This window comes from Rhinichthys klamathensis, unplaced genomic scaffold, assembly GCF_029890125.1.
Source record: "Rhinichthys klamathensis goyatoka isolate OS25496 unplaced genomic scaffold, OSU_Roscu_1.1 h1tg000350l_1, whole genome shotgun sequence".
NCBI classification, from domain to species: Eukaryota; Metazoa; Chordata; class Actinopteri; order Cypriniformes; family Leuciscidae; genus Rhinichthys; species Rhinichthys klamathensis.
In genome coordinates, this window is record NW_026606862.1 from 926,069 (window position 1) to 942,007 (window position 15,939).

At 42.1% G+C, this 15,939-nt stretch overlaps 1 protein-coding gene across 6 annotated transcripts in view; it reads right to left on the reverse strand.

The window, feature by feature from the left end:
* Positions 1 to 15,939, reverse strand: part of LOC130068942 (E3 SUMO-protein ligase RanBP2-like) — a 211,692-nt gene that overhangs the window by 126,638 nt on the left and 69,115 nt on the right. For 5 of the 6 annotated variants that reach the window (XM_056232595.1, XM_056232598.1, XM_056232594.1 and 2 more), the window contains 4 exons: positions 13,118 to 13,278; positions 11,872 to 12,145; positions 10,777 to 11,111; positions 8,322 to 8,664 (listed from right to left, as the gene is read on the reverse strand). The exons of the other annotated variant lie outside the window; for it this stretch is intronic. In XM_056232595.1, coding sequence (XP_056088570.1) covers positions 8,359 to 8,664; positions 10,777 to 11,111; positions 11,872 to 12,145; positions 13,118 to 13,278 — 1,076 coding nt within the window. In that variant the 3' untranslated portion in view covers positions 8,322 to 8,358. Of the gene's footprint in view, positions 1 to 8,321; positions 8,665 to 10,776; positions 11,112 to 11,871; positions 12,146 to 13,117; positions 13,279 to 15,939 lie in introns of those variants that run through there. 6 annotated transcript variants of the gene reach the window in all.

Below are 15,939 nucleotides of genomic sequence, written 5' to 3' on the forward strand. Positions count from 1 at the left end.
GTCTTGATTGGAAACAAAGCATCTAATTCTTGCAATATTTTTCAAATGATAGTATGCTGATTTAGTAATTGCTTTGACATGACTACTGAAACTAAGGTCTGACTCTAGAGATACACCAAGATTCCTGACTTGATTTTTAGTTGTTAGACCCCTAGCGTCAAGGTATGCGTTCACCTTGAGAACTTCATCTTTGTTTCCAAACGCAATGACTTCAGTTTTGTCTTTGTTTAGATACATCTACAGTTTACAGTTTTTATCATTCATTCCAAAAGTTCCAAAGATCTATCCTTTCATTGAAGTAAAACAATTAAAAGTGGAGGGAAAATCTCAAGAAATTGTTTTATCCAATACCTTTTTCAAACTCTTTTTGCCAAGATAAGCTCTGAGTCTTATATAATGGCTGATGAGTTTGGAGATCAGACCTTTCCATCACACAGAATCTCTCCAGATCCTTCATTCCTTCATACAGAATCTCTCCAGATCCTTCATTTCTTCATACAGAATCTCTCCAGATCCTTCATTCCTTCACACAGAATCTCTCCAGATCCTTCATTCCTTCACACAGAATCTCTCCAGATCCTTCATTCCTTCATACAGAATCTCTCCAGATCCTTCATTTCTTCACACAGAATCTCTCCAGATCCTTCATTCCTTCATACAGAATCTCTCCAGATCCTTCATTCCGTCACACAGAATCTCTCCAGATCCTTCATTCCTTCACACAGAATCTCTCCAGATCCTTCATTCCTTCATATCCTTCATACCAAATCTCTCCAGATCCTTCATTCCTTCACACAGAATCTCTCCAGATCCTTCATTCCTTCACACAGAATCTCTCCAGATCCTTCGTTCCTTCACACAGAATCTCTCCAGATCCTTCATTCCTTCACACAGAATCTCTCCAGATCCTTCATTCCTTCACACAGAATCTCTCCAGATCCTTCATTCCTTCACACAGAATCTCTCCAGATCCTTCATTCCTTCATACAGAATCTCTCCAGATCCTTCATTCCTTCATACAGAATCTCTCCAGATCCTTCATTCCTTCATACAGAATCTCTCCAGATCCTTCATTACTTCACACAGAATCTCTCCAGATCCTTCATTCCTTCACACAGAATCTCTCCAGATCCTTCATTCCTTCACACAGAATCTCTCCAGATCCTTCATTCCTTCACACAGAATCTCTCCAGATCCTTCATTCCTTCACACAGAATCTCTCCAGATCCTTCATTCCTTCACACAGAATCTCTCCAGATCCTTCATTTCTTCATATAGAATCTCTCAGACCCTTCATTCCTTCACACAGAATCTCTCCAGATCCTTCATTTCTTCATTCAGAATCCCTCCAGAGCCTTCATTCCTTCACACAAAATCTCTCCAGATCCTTCATTTCTTCATTCAGAATCCCTCCAGATCCTTCATTCCTTCACACAGAATCTCTCCAGATCCTTCATTCCGTCACACAGAATCTCTCCAGATCCTTCATTCCTTCACACAGAATCTCTCCAGATTCTTCATTTCTTCATACAGAATCTCTCCAGATCCTTCATTCCTTCACACAGAATCTCTCCAGATTCTTCATTCCTTCATACAGAATCTCTCCAGATCCTTCATTCCTTCACACAGAATCTCTCCAGATTCTTCATTTTTTCATACAGAATCTCTCCAGATCCTTCATTCCTTCACACAGAATCTCTCCAGATCCTTCATTCCTTCATACAGAATCTCTCCAGATCCTTCATTTCTTCATTCAGAATCCCTCCAGATCCTTCATTCCTTCACACAGAATCTCTCCAGATCCTTCATTCCTTCATACAGAATCTCTCCAGATCCTTCATTCCTTCACACAGAATCTCTCCAGCTCCTTCATTCCTTCATTCAGACAGAATCTCTCCAGATCCTTTATTCCTTCACACAGAATCTCTCCAGATCCTTCATTCCTTCACACAGAATCTCTCCAGATTCTTCATTTCTTCACACAGAATCTCTCCAGATGCTTCATTCCTTCATACAGAATCTCTCCAGATCCTTCATGCCTTCATACAGAATCTCTCCAGGTCCTTCATTTCTTCATATAGAATCTCTCAGATCCTTCATTCCTTCACACAGAATCTCTCCAGATCTTTCATTTCTTCATTCAGAATCCCTCCAGAGCCTTCATTCCTTCACACAGAATCTCTCCAGATCCTTCATTCCTTCATACAGAATCTCTCCAGATCCTTCATTTCTTCATTCAGAATCCCTCCAGATCCTTCATTCCTTCACACAGAATCTCTCCAGATCCTTCATTCCGTCACACAGAATCTCTCCAGATCCTTCATTCCTTCACACAGAATCTCTCCAGATCCTTCATTTCTTCATACAGAATCTCTCCAGATGCTTCATTCCTTCATACAGAATCTCTCCAGATCCTTCATACAGAATCTCTCCAGATCCTTCATTTCTTCATACAGAATCCCTCCAGAGCCTTCATTCCTTCACACAGAATCTCTCCAGATCCTTCATTCCTTCATACAGAATCTCTCCAGATCCTTCATTTCTTCATTCAGAATCCCTCCAGATCCTTCATTCCTTCACACAGAATCTCTCCAGATCCTTCATTCCGTCACACAGAATCTCTCCAGATCCTTCATTCCTTCACACAGAATCTCTCCAGATCCTTCATTTCTTCATACAGAATCTCTCCAGATGCTTCATTCCTTCATACAGAATCTCTCCAGATCCTTCATACAGAATCTCTCCAGATCCTTCATTTCTTCATACAGAATCTCTCCAGATCCTTCATTTCTTCATACAGAACCTCTCAGATCCTTCATTCCTTCACACAGAATCTCTCCAGATCCTTCATTCCTTCATACAGAATCTCTCCAGATCCTTCATTCCTTCACACAGAATCTCTCCAGATTCTTCATTCATTCACACAGAATCTCTCCAGATCCTTCATTCCTTCACACAGAATCTCTCCAGCTCCTTCATTAAGAATCCCTCCAGATCCTTCATTCCTTCATACAGAATCTCTCCAGATAGATCCTTCATTCCTTCATACAGAATCTCTCCAGATCCTTTATTCCTTCACACAGAATCTCTCCAGATCCTTCATTCCTTCACACAGAATCTCTCCAGATCCTTCATTCCTTCAGACAGAATCTCTCCAGATCCTTCATTCCTTCACACAGAATCTCTCCAGATCCTTCATTCCTTCACACAGAATCTCTCCAGATCCTCCAGTTCTTCAACAGAATCTCTCCAGATCCTTCATTCCTTCATACAGAATCTCTCCAGATCCTTCATTCCTTCACACAGAATCTCTCCAGATCCTTCATTCCTTCATACAGAATCTCTCCAGATCCTTCATACAGAATCTCTCCAGATCCTTTATTTCTTCATACAGAATCTCTCCAGATCCTTCATACAGAATCTCTCCAGATCCTTCATTCCTTCATACAGAATCTCTCCAGATCCTTCATTCCTTCACACAGAATCTCTCCAGATCCTTCATTCCTTCACACAGAATCTCTCCAGATCCTTCATTCCTTCATTCAGAATCTCTCCAGATCCTTCATTCCTTCATACAGAATCTCTCCAGATCCTTCATTCCTTCATACAGAATCTCTCCAGATCCTTCATTCCTTCATACAGAATCTCTCCAGATCCTTCATTTCTTCATATAGAATCTCTCCAGATCCTTCATTCCTTCATACAGAATCTCTCCAGATCCTTCATTCCTTCACACAGAATCTCTCCAGATCCTTCATTTCTTCATATATAATCTCTCCAGATCCTTCATTCCTTCACACAGAATCTCCCCAGATCCTTCATTCCTTCATACAGAATCTCTCCAGATCCTTTATTTCTTCATACAGAATCTCTCCAGATCCTTAATTTCTTCATATAGAATCTCTCCAGATCATTCATTCACACAGAATCTCTCCAGATCCTTCATTCCTTCACACAGAATCTCTCCAGATCCTTCATTCCTTCATTCAGAATCTCTCCAGATCCTTCATTCCTTCATACAGAATCTCTCCAGATCCTTCATTCCTTCATACAGAATGTCTCCAGATCCTTCATTTCTTCATATAGAATCTCTCCAGATCCTTCATTCCTTCATACAGAATCTCTCCAGATCCTTCATTCCTTCACACAGAATCTCTCCAGATCCTTCATTTCTTCATATAGAATCTCTCCAGATCCTTCATTCCTTCACACAGAATCTCTCCAGATCCTTCATTCCTTCACACAGAATATCTCCAGATCCTTTATTTCTTCTTACAGAATCTCTCCAGATCCTTCATTTCTTCATATAGAATCTCTCCAGATCCTTCATTCCTTCACACAGAATCTCTCCAGATCCTTCATTTCTTCATTTAGAATCCCTCCAGATCCTTCATTCCTTCACACAGAATCTCTCCAGATCCTTTATTTCTTCATACAGAATCTCTCCAGATCCTTCATTTCTTCATTCAGAATCCCTCCAGATCCTTCATTTCTTCATACAGAATCTCTCCAGATCCTTCTTTCCTTCATACAGAATCTCTCCAGATCCTTCATTTCTTCATACAGAATCTCTCCAGATCCTTCATTCCTTCACAGAATCTCTCCAGATCCTTCATTCCTTCACACAGAATCTCTCCAGATCCTCCATTCCTCCACACAGAATCTCTCCAGATCCTTCATTCCTTCACACAGAATCTCTCCAGATCTTCCATTCCTCCACACAGAATCTCTCCAGATCTTCCATTCCTTCACACAGAATCTCTCCAGATCCTTCATTCCTTCACACAGAATCTCTCCAGATCCTTCTTTCCTTCACACAGAATCTCTCCAGATCCTTCATTCCTTCACACAGAATCTCTCCAGATCCTTCATTCCTTCACACAGAATCTCTCCAGATCCTTCATTTCTTCATACAGAATCTCTCCAGATCCTTCATTCCTTCACAGAATCTCTCCAGATCCTTCATTCCTTCACACAGAATCTCTCCAGATCCTCCATTCCTCCACACAGAATCTCTCCAGATCCTTCATTCCTTCACACAGAATCTCTCCAGATCTTCCATTCCTCCACACAGAATCTCTCCAGATCTTCCATTCCTTCACACAGAATCTCTCCAGATCCTTCATTCCTTCACACAGAATCTCTCCAGATCCTTCTTTCCTTCACACAGAATCTCTCCAGATCCTTCATTCCTTCACACAGAATCTCTCCAGATCTTCCATTCCTTCACACAGAATCTCTCCAGATCCTTCATTCCTTCACACAGAATCTCTCCAGATCCTTCTTTCCTTCACACAGAATCTCTCCAGATCCTTTATTCCTTCATACAGAATCTCTCCAGATCCTTCATTCCTTCATACAGAATCCCTCCAGATCCTTCATTTCTTCATACAAAATCTCTCCAGATCCTTCATACAGAATCTCTCCAGATCCTTCATTCCTTCACACAGAATCTCTCCAGATCCTTCATTCCTTCACACAGAATCTCTCCAGATCCTTCATTCCTTCACACAGAATCTCTCCAGATCCTTTATTCCTTCATACAGAATCTCTCCAGATCCTTCATTCCTTCATACAGAATCCCTCCAGATCCTTCATTTCTTCATACAAAATCTCTCCAGATCCTTCATACAGAATCTCTCCAGATCCTTCATTCCTTCACACAGAATCTCTCCAGATCCTTCATTCCTTCATACAGAATCTCTCCAGATCCTTCATTTCTTCATACAGAATCTCTCCAGATCCTTCATACAGAATCTCTCCAGATCCTTCATTCCTTCACACAGAATCTCTCCAGATCCTTCATTCCTTCACACAGAATCTCTCCAGATCTTCCATTCCTCCACACAGAATCTCTCCAGATCCTTCCATTCCTCCACACAGAATCTCTCCAGATCCTTCATTCCTCCACACAGAATCTTTCCAGATCCTTCATTCCTTCTTACAGAATCTCTCCAGATCCTTCATACAGAATCTCTCCAGATCTTCCATTCCTCCACACAGAATCTCTCCAGATCTTCCATTCCTCCACACAGAATCTCTCCAGATCCTTCATTCCTCCACACAGAATCTCTCCAGATCCTTCATTCCTTCATACAGAATCTCTCCAGATCCTTCATTTCTTCATACAGAATCTCTCCAGATCCTTCATACAGAATCTCTCCAGATCCTTCATTCCTTCACACAGAATCTCTCCAGATCCTTCATTCCTTCACACAGAATCTCTCCAGATCTTCCATTCCTCCACACAGAATCTCTCCAGATCTTCCATTCCTCCACACAGAATCTCTCCAGATCTTCCATTCCTTCACACAGAATCTCTCCAGATCTTCCATTCCTCCACACAGAATCTCTCCAGATCCTTCATTCCTTCTTACAGAATCTCTCCAGATCCTTCATTCCTTCATACAGAATCTCTTCAGATCCTTCATACAGAATCTCTCCAGATCCTTCATTCCTTCACACAGAATCTCTCCAGATCCTTCATTCCTTCACACAGAATCTCTCCAGATCTTCCATTCCTCCACACAGAATCTCTCCAGATCTTCCATTCCTCCACACAGAATCTCTCCAGATCCTTTATTCCATCACACAGAATCTCTCCAGATATTTCATTTCTTCACACAGAATCTCTCCAGATCCTTCATTCCTTCACACAGAATCTCTCCAGATCCTTCATTCCTTCATATCCTTCATACCAAATCTCTCCAGATCCGTAATTTCTTCATACAGAATCTCTCCAGATCCTTCAGATTTCCAGCTCCTCCTCTTCAGTTCAGCCCACTCAAACTCAGACAGAGGCCGTCAGGTTTATATTTTTTCTCTGTTGGTATTTGCTAGATTACATGATACCATGTATCTGAATAAGAAGTCCTGGGCCTGGGATACTTTTTATCCCATCTGGTGGGTTTTCTGCAAAAAAGCTTTTTTTTTTGTTTCATTGAGCATAGCAGCCGGTCCCGTTTGAAGTTCCAGAAGTGTCTGACTACTGAATAAGCTGGAGGTTTGTTTTTGGATGAGCAAGGATGATTTATTTCTTTAAACACTCCCAAACAACATGTGATGTCGGGGCAGTTTGATTTTTTTTGTTTTGAGGTTTTCTGACCCCAAGAAAAAACAATCCGTCCCAACAGATAAAATATAAACACTTTTAATAGGCTTACCTTATGGAAGATGGATTTATGATGTACTTATTTAAATTCTCATTTGTGAACCCAAAATGATATAGTGTACTTTGAAATTCCAGTTTGCTTTGATATTTAGTCAATACATTTATGGTCAATTTCATGTAGGTCTTATCTACGGAGTAGAGGGAAAAAAAGGAGTGGATTTACTGAACAAATAATGACTCCTGATCTTTGCTGGTTATACAGCGGTAGCTTAAATACTGGTTACCAGTTTTCTTGAAACAGCTTAGCTTCACTTTATTCAGTAGAATTTCACTTTCTCCTGTAGTTGCAATAAAATGTTTTATCATCAATAATGCAACATGACATCATGACTTTGCGTAAACATACACGCCACTTTCAAGTCAAGTGGCGTGTTATCTATACGCATTTTGAGCTATCCGCGTGTATGTCCACGCCGAAACGAACCGTCATCTTTTGCGTGTATGTGTACGCCGTTAAACGTCCGAGTGATTCCGCGTGTATGTGTACGCCGTTAAATGTCCGAGCGAAACGAAGCAAAATGTATATTTACATCTGTGGAGCAATATTTTTTTCCTAGGATGGTAGGGGAAGACTCATAAATAGTATTAACCCCAGTGACGGGTAGGTTTAGGGACGGGGTTGGGGTAGGTCATATATTTATATATACAGTAATGTAACGTTAAATCAAGGCGTTGATAAACACGCTGAAAAGCGATTATGCGTGTTGATAGCACGCCAAAAATGGAAATACGAATTGGCGTGTCATACATACGCCATTTCATGAGATCAGTCTGAATAATGACACTGAATAAATAGTGAAGCTGCCAGATGTTTATTTTAATGTTCAGGAGATTGAAAAGCTCATGTTGGATTGAGGTACAGCAAAACTGTATTTCAGCTCCATCTAAAACACTGCTGGAGAGAAATGTGCCTTTCAGACAAAATACAGACTTTCTAAGGGAGAAAGCCAACCTTGAAAAAGCCCCTGTAAACTCAATACATATCAAGGTAAATCTGGGGTAAACAAGTTCATAGTAAAACGTAACTTTTTTTTGCAAAGCATAAATTTTATTGTCAACTAATGCGGTCTAATACAAACAGGACAAAAATAAAATCACTGCATGTACAACATCTCTTACACATTTACACAAAAGATCAGGGAACATAATTTCTCACATGAACAGAAGTTTGCCAAACGTAGAAAAGTTTACAACTGTCCACAGTCTGAGACGGTGATGGCTTTAGTGGGTTTGCCGTCCTTACTGCCCAGCTCTGCTATTCTCTTCACCACATCCATGCCTTCTTTGACGAAGCCGAAAGCCACGTGCTTGAAGTCCAGGTGTTCTGCTTTCTTGAGTGTGATGAAGAACTGCGAGGTGTTGGTGTCTCTGCCGCGGTTGGCCATGGACAGCAGTCCCGGGCCCGTGTGCCTCACGTCGAAGTTCTCGTCCTCAAACTTCCCTCCGTAGATGGACCGTCCTCCCGTCCCGTCCCCGCTGGTGATGTCGCCTCCCTGAGAGACAACAGACCAAACAATCACCGTTACTGGTGTGTGAACAACCAGACCAAACAATCCCCTTTACTGGTGTGTGAACACTGATGTGTGTGAACAACCAAACCAAACAATCAACCAATCATGCACCCAATCCTTTTGTTATATTCTCCATAAATCAGAAGCAGGTTCTAAATATGCGGTTCCAGATTCCCCACCCATGACTGGTGACGATCTAACCTATTAGCATAGATCCCGCCCTGAGTGAGCCGCAAATGTGCACGCCCTCAGCGTTCTCACAGGTTCACGCTTTTAAAGTTTGCGTAGAGAGAACTTAAAGAGTTTTCTGTTAAAACGGTGTCATGTTAGCGGCCCCTAAGTTAATAACTAATGATCGTTACGACGGAAGTGAATAAATTAAAACTAACTTTAGCTGGAAAATAACTATTCTAGAGCTGTCAAAAAGCCAAAACAATCTCTGTTACTTTAATTTCCTATTATCCCTGTAAAGCCGCTTTGGAACAATCTACATTGTTAAAAGCGCTATATAAAAGAAGATGACTTGACATTTATATCCTCGGTTCCTCGCTAAAGCACCTACTGATAGAACATTTGTAATGTTTGCGGCATGGACATTATGTGAACATACGAGTCTCCATAGACTCCCGGCATCTGAGCCACTGGGGATTCATTTCATTTATGAAGGAAATGTGCTGAAGAAATTAGGTAAAGTCTTTTGTTTGTGAAGCAGTCCGGCGTAAAATGATTTGCACAAACAAGGGTCAGTTCAACGCTGGAATTGCACAGAAGTTGATTCTGAAAGATGGGTTGATACCAACATCCCACTACAGTTCCCACATGAGCACCTGTACAACAATTTACAGATGGTCATGACGGAACATGCTAATCCATAAGCGGAATAAAGTTAACTCCACAACAACTACAGGACATAAATTCAGAAACGTCCTCTTGCATTCTAAAAGTTGTGTCTCTCTCCATCAGTGACCCCGGATCGAACATTTAATACTGACAAGTTTTACATTTTGGCTACTGTGAGATTCTCCAGGTTTGTTGAGTATCCAAAGCCCGAGCTGTACAGGCTCCGCCCTCTTCTGGAAAGGGGGCGTGGAGCAGCGGCTCATTTGCATTTAAAGGGACACACAAAAACATTTTTCACACCCAAATAGAAAATTGGAAATATAAATTATCTGTGGTATTTAGAACTGAAACTTCACAGACACATACTGGGGACACCTGAGTCTTATATTACATCTTGTAAAAAGGGGCATAATAGGTCCCCTTTAAAATCAAATTGAAGGCTTTAAGAATTTAAGGACAAAAAAAGTGTAGCAATACTAAACAAAATGACAGTAATCCACAATTTCAACAAAGTCACAGTTCAAATAACGCAATGAATGATAATGCAGACTCTCTCTGACAGTAGATGGCGCTTATGAAACAGCAGAAATACAGCGGTTACCCTGGGAAACAGAGCATAATGATTCCCAACATGACATCATGACTTTGCGTAAACATACACGCCACTTTCAAGTCAAGTGGCGTGTTATCTATACGCATTTTGAGCTATCCGCGTGTATGTCCACGCCGAAACGAACCGTCATCTTTTGCGTGTATGTCTACGCCATTAAATGTCCGAGTGATTCCGCGTGTATGTGTACGCCATTAAATGTCCGAGCGAAACGAAGCAAAATCTATATCTACATCTGTGGAGCGATATTTTTTTTCCTAGGATGGTAGGGGAAGACTCATAAATGGTATTAACCCCAGTGACGGGTAGGTTTAGGGACAGGGTTGGGGTAGGTCATATATTTATATATACATAATACAGTAATGTAACGTTAAGTCAAAGGCGTTGATAAACACGCTGAAAAGCGATTATACGTGTTGATAGCACGCCAAAAATGGAAATATGAATTGGCGTGTCATACATATGCCATTTCATGAGATCAGTCTGTGATTCCTGTTTTTTCATCCCAAAATTTAAGACCGCTTGAAACGATAACTAAGACTTTTCTTTTACATTTAGTGCGAACATATTTAAGGCCATAAAGAGGCTTATATGTTACGAGTTTTTAAGGAGACATGCTGTATTTTCAGATGGTGCGGCCTCACCTGACACATGAAGTCAGGGATGATCCTGTGGAAGACAGAGCTGTGGAAACCGAAGCCCTTCTCGCCCGTGCACAGAGCCCGGAAGTTCTCCGCCGTTTTGGGAACGATGTGAGCGAACAGCTCCATGACGATTCTCCCAGCTGGCTCGCCATCGACAGCCATGTTGAAGAACACTACAGGATTGGAGTCTCGAGAATGCGCCTCGGCCACGGACACCTGAGTGCAGTCGGCCCGCGACATGAAGCTCTGGCAGTCGACGAACGCTCGTCTGAAGGACTCGGCCAGCTCTGGAGTCTTGAACTTGGCCGCAAGCTGCTCGACCTTCCCGTCTCCCTCTGTTTGTGGGAACACACACACATATGAACAACACTGCCCAGCACAGTTTCCACTAGGGCTGTCAAATAAAAATTCAAATTTAGTTTTTATTCATCAATAAAAAAAAACAAATAAAAAAACTGCATTCAAATGCAAAAAACGTGCATTTGAATTTGTGTCAGCTGTTTTATTTTGAAAAATGGCGGGAAAAGCCTTCCTGCTGGCGAAACCCCACTCAGTTGGAGTCAAAATTGTGTGTGTGCGTTTTCATCAGCTGGAAACAGTCAACAGAAAGCGCTCAGCACTCGCTCAGATCAAGTTGAGCGTCAGGTGTTTTTGATGAACAATATGTAGATGTAGTGAGTAGAAGTTAGTGTTTCTGAATGGCAGTTTGCTATTGTGTGTTCATGTAGTTTATTACGCGTCTGTTGAAGTGTGTTTTCTCAGGTTACTGATGCACAAACAGTTTTATGCACTATTGTAACCTAATTTTCCTTGCATGCACATTAACGAAATTATATTTTATTTAAGAACAATAGTTTCAAAAGTTACACTTTAAAAAGTGAATGTCATTTCAAAAGATGCAATACTTAATGTGGTTTTTATTTGCCCATTGCACTCGCTTGCGGGCATAGGAGACAATACAGTACTTTTCCCTGTGACATGAAGTATTGCCTAAAGAATTTGAATTTAGCCAATATTTAAGAAAGAAATTCAAATTAGGCTTTTCAGCCATTTTGACAGCCGTAGTTTCCAGCGTGTGCGGTGCGAGGGCTGTACCTGAGTGGTCGGTGGCGGTCCACACCAGCGCGTTGGCCGAGGTGTTCATGGGCTTGAGCTCGATGCTCTGGGTGATGGTGTGGTTAGCACAGACCTTCAGCACCTGCTCGCGTCTCATCAGCACACGGTAGCACTTCTTGACGGGGTGGAAGAGGATCTTGATGTCTCCCACACCGCGCTCCTTCCACTGGTTGAGCTCGCGGTCCCAGCGGTAGAGTTTAGTCCTTTCTTTGAACAGAATATCCTCGTCCTCCTCGCCAGACTTCACCTCCACCTGCAGGAGTCACGTCAACACGTCAAGTCAGCTATCTGTATAAATACCCATCTAAGAGGTAGGCTAGTGCCCCCTAATGTTACCGTTGTTACATGCTCAAACACAGGCTCTGACAAAAACAAAGTTTTATCAAAATTAACATTTTTAAGAAAAGGGATGAGACAAAATTATTTTCATATTCATTTAATATGTATGATTTTGATTTTTAGAAACTGTAAATTCACTCTGACAGTAGATGGCGCTCACCATCTGTGATGGATATTTCTTGTGTTTCTGTCAAGAAATCTTATGCATTTTTTACCTAGAACACTGAGAGCATTAGTGAGTGCACACATGTAATGTAAAATCGGTTTCATTCATACTCGTAACCGGATGGACCCTCCTGCTGAAAGTCCAATAAATCTAATAAAAATATATGGGCAAAGGCATCCAGCAATCGCCATAGCAGAATAAAATGCAGATAGAGATCTATTGACTGACGAAACATGAAAACAATCAGGATTGTGACAATATGATTAATCTGTGTTCAAGCCATCTCGGGTATTTTAAAGTATATTTACAATGCAATGCTAATCGTTATAACCTTTAGAATACAATAATATAATATAATTCTGCCTCAATCTAAGACATGAAGTCACGTTAGACCACAAAAGGAAGTTATTTCAAACACTCGACTGACGTTATGAAGTGAAGTGAGTAAAAACATGTCATTAAATGTTCTCATTTGTTGGACAACAGGTTTGTAAATGCTTCTCATTGCAAGTTTGGAGAGATGCAGGTTATGAGTGACTCAAACTCTCAGCGCTTGCGGAGATGGAGCAGCATCTACTGCAAACTGATCGATCCACTCTGATCTCAGTGCTGCGCTTCATCATGAAACACTGCGCATATAACACTGTGATTTCATAATTGCACTTCGGTTTAATTCCGGTTAATCGTCCGGCCGTTGATTAACCTCACACACACACTCACCTCTGGCAAGGACACGATCGGCTCAAAGTGGATCTCCTCATTACGGGGAGATTCGTCATCACTGCCCTCTTCTCCTTCATTGTGTGCTTCCCCTCCTTCAGTTCGCGCTGGTGCACTACCAAAGACCGTGGCTCCGGCGTTTGACCAAGAAAAATTTGCATCTACAGAAATAAACGTGAGAAAAAAAGTGAGAATTGTCAAAAATGCCCGTATCGGCGAGTATCCTTGTGAAACACAGTCAGTTATGAGAAAGACAACACGTGTACAGTTTCAGTATATTGAATCCGGACATTATGTCTGTAATGGCAGACAGCATCAGGAATATTAGGCTGCTGTCACTTTATGTTTATTAAACAACAAAAGAAAAAGAAAATACACCCACTGCTTTTGACTGAATAACTTTTGTAACTTCAATAAAAATTCATTTATAATTAATTCATACAGTGAAGACTATGCAGTGTTATTTTACATTGATACTTTACTCAAATCCTGTACCTGAAAACAGATAGATATAGCGGAAAAAGGTTTGGTTAAGGTTATAATCTCGATTCTCTGAGGTAGATGAGAGAGACATCTCACTATGGGAAACGCCTCTTGCTTGGACCTCCATGAAGCCCTAAACAAAATCACATCTACTGGGACAACGCTCCTGGGAAGCCCCGCACCTTCCCGTATGAACAGCAGCGCTGGCCCAAAACAGCATACTTTACAGATCTCCCGAGGGGATGAATAATGGACTCTCTGGTGAGATGTCTCACTCACCGAGGTTATAACTATAACCTTGGGAATATAACCTGGATTTAGGGGCAAGATAACCCTGGGAAATTTGTGTGTGAACCTGATACACGCAGGGTTAAATAAAAATGCATGTAGTTCTCCCACCCCGCTTCATAGAGGTCAGGAGGAGCAGTAAAGCTGCCTTGTATGAGACCATCTTCATATCTTGCTCCAAGGGTTCAAATGGGGCTTCCAGGAGCGGGGACAGATCCCATGCTGGGAACATAGGTCTGATAACTGGTCTCAGATGACGCACACCCTTCATAAAAATACTTATGATAGGATGCTTATCTACTGTTTCATACCATTAAATCCCATGTGACATGATGAAATGGCTGCAATCGTAGAAAAAGGCCTTCCCTTCCTCCAGTATCCCCTGACGGGAGGTAAGAATGTCCGGTAATGAAAAAAAAGGAACGGCATCTTTTGCCTTTTGACCCAGAGGTCTCTGCGCTGAGGAAGACGCCACAGATGTGAATACAGCAGTTGAACCATCTCTGCTGTCCATGGCCTTCCTAGCAATAATGGAGCCATTAAGAGCTTCTGCAACCTAATTCTGGATGGAGTGGGAGGATGAGGTGTATCGGTGGGAAAACATGTAACAGGGTTTCTGGCCAGGGATGTGCTAATGCGTCTCCAGTGAGAAGAACGGGCATGAAGATTTCTCGAAAGGATTCCCCCTGTCTGTTTGTATAAGGAACCACTGTTGTGTTGCTGACCATACTCAACAACCCTTTATTTGCGGGAGGAAGTGTTTGAGGGCCAAATATACTGCAAGGAGCTTCACTATGCATTACTTTGACTGGTTATGTCCACGCTCCATTCACAGGGCGTCCCTCCATTATCGCTCCCCAACCCTGAGAGGATGTGTCGGTGGTGACCACCTTGCAGTCTGAAATCACACCCATTATCACCCCTTCCATCAGGAATTCCATCTCGCCAAATGAGCAGAGCCCTGAGACATTGAGCTGAGACGCGCACCTTCCTGTGTAGATCTCTGCCGGGACTTGATTTAGAAAAGCAGTCCATCTCTGAAAGTCTCGCATGGACAGCAGCACCAAAGACACCACTGCTATGCCTGAAGCGCATATCTGTACAGGAAAAACCATACACCAGGACTCTGGATGACAGTGGTCTTTCCCAATGTTTCATCGCATCCTCCATGCAATCCTGGAAAGGTGGAAGTGTCTGATGTGGAGGTAGCAGGAGGACTAACCCATGTAGGGTAACCAGGGAATCCCCAAACTGATCTTCCACATCGTCGTCCTCACACTCGTCTGACAGATCTCCAGATGCAGCAATGGAAACAGAGTCGTCGTCCAGTAGGACCTCAGGGAATGGCTCTATTTCCATCTCGGAAGGGAACGGATCCTCGAGCTCGTCTGAATGAGCAAGCTGGTAAGCCTAGAGTCCGTTTCCTGCGCAGATGCTGTGCCGTCTGTCCCCTGTAAGGCGATGCACACATCCTGTTCAAACACCGCTCCTCTGCGCCTCGCTCCCAGAGTGTGTTTGCTGCTCTGCTTACAAGAGATCGGTGCCTGTAATGCTGCCTGTGCATGCTCTGGCCTCAGACACGCGGGCACAGCACATTCCTAGCTGCAATAGGGAATCCACATCCCCCAGGGCAAGAGCGAAAAGGTGCTCTGGATGTCTTAAACTTCATAGAAGTAGTCATGTTCGGTTGGTAAGTAGATTTTTTTTTTCTTGGTAAAGAATTTCACTATGTTAAATGTTTTATTCGGCCTGACGCCCTACGACAAGTAGTAACTTTTTAATCTTGTTTAATCATGCCAAACACTACTGAACGTACTGAACAGGGCTCGTAGGTAGGATGCCGCGAGTGAAGAGATGTAGGATGGGTAACACTTTAAGGTGACGGAGTTACATGTTACTACATGCATTTACTCCAGTAATAACAGTAAATTATACATTGTTACAAGTAACTAACCCTAAACCAAAACCTAACTCTAAAGTAAGTACATGTGATTAACTAACATTACTCAGTACCTAGAGTAAGTACAACGTAACTACGTCTCCTTAATGAG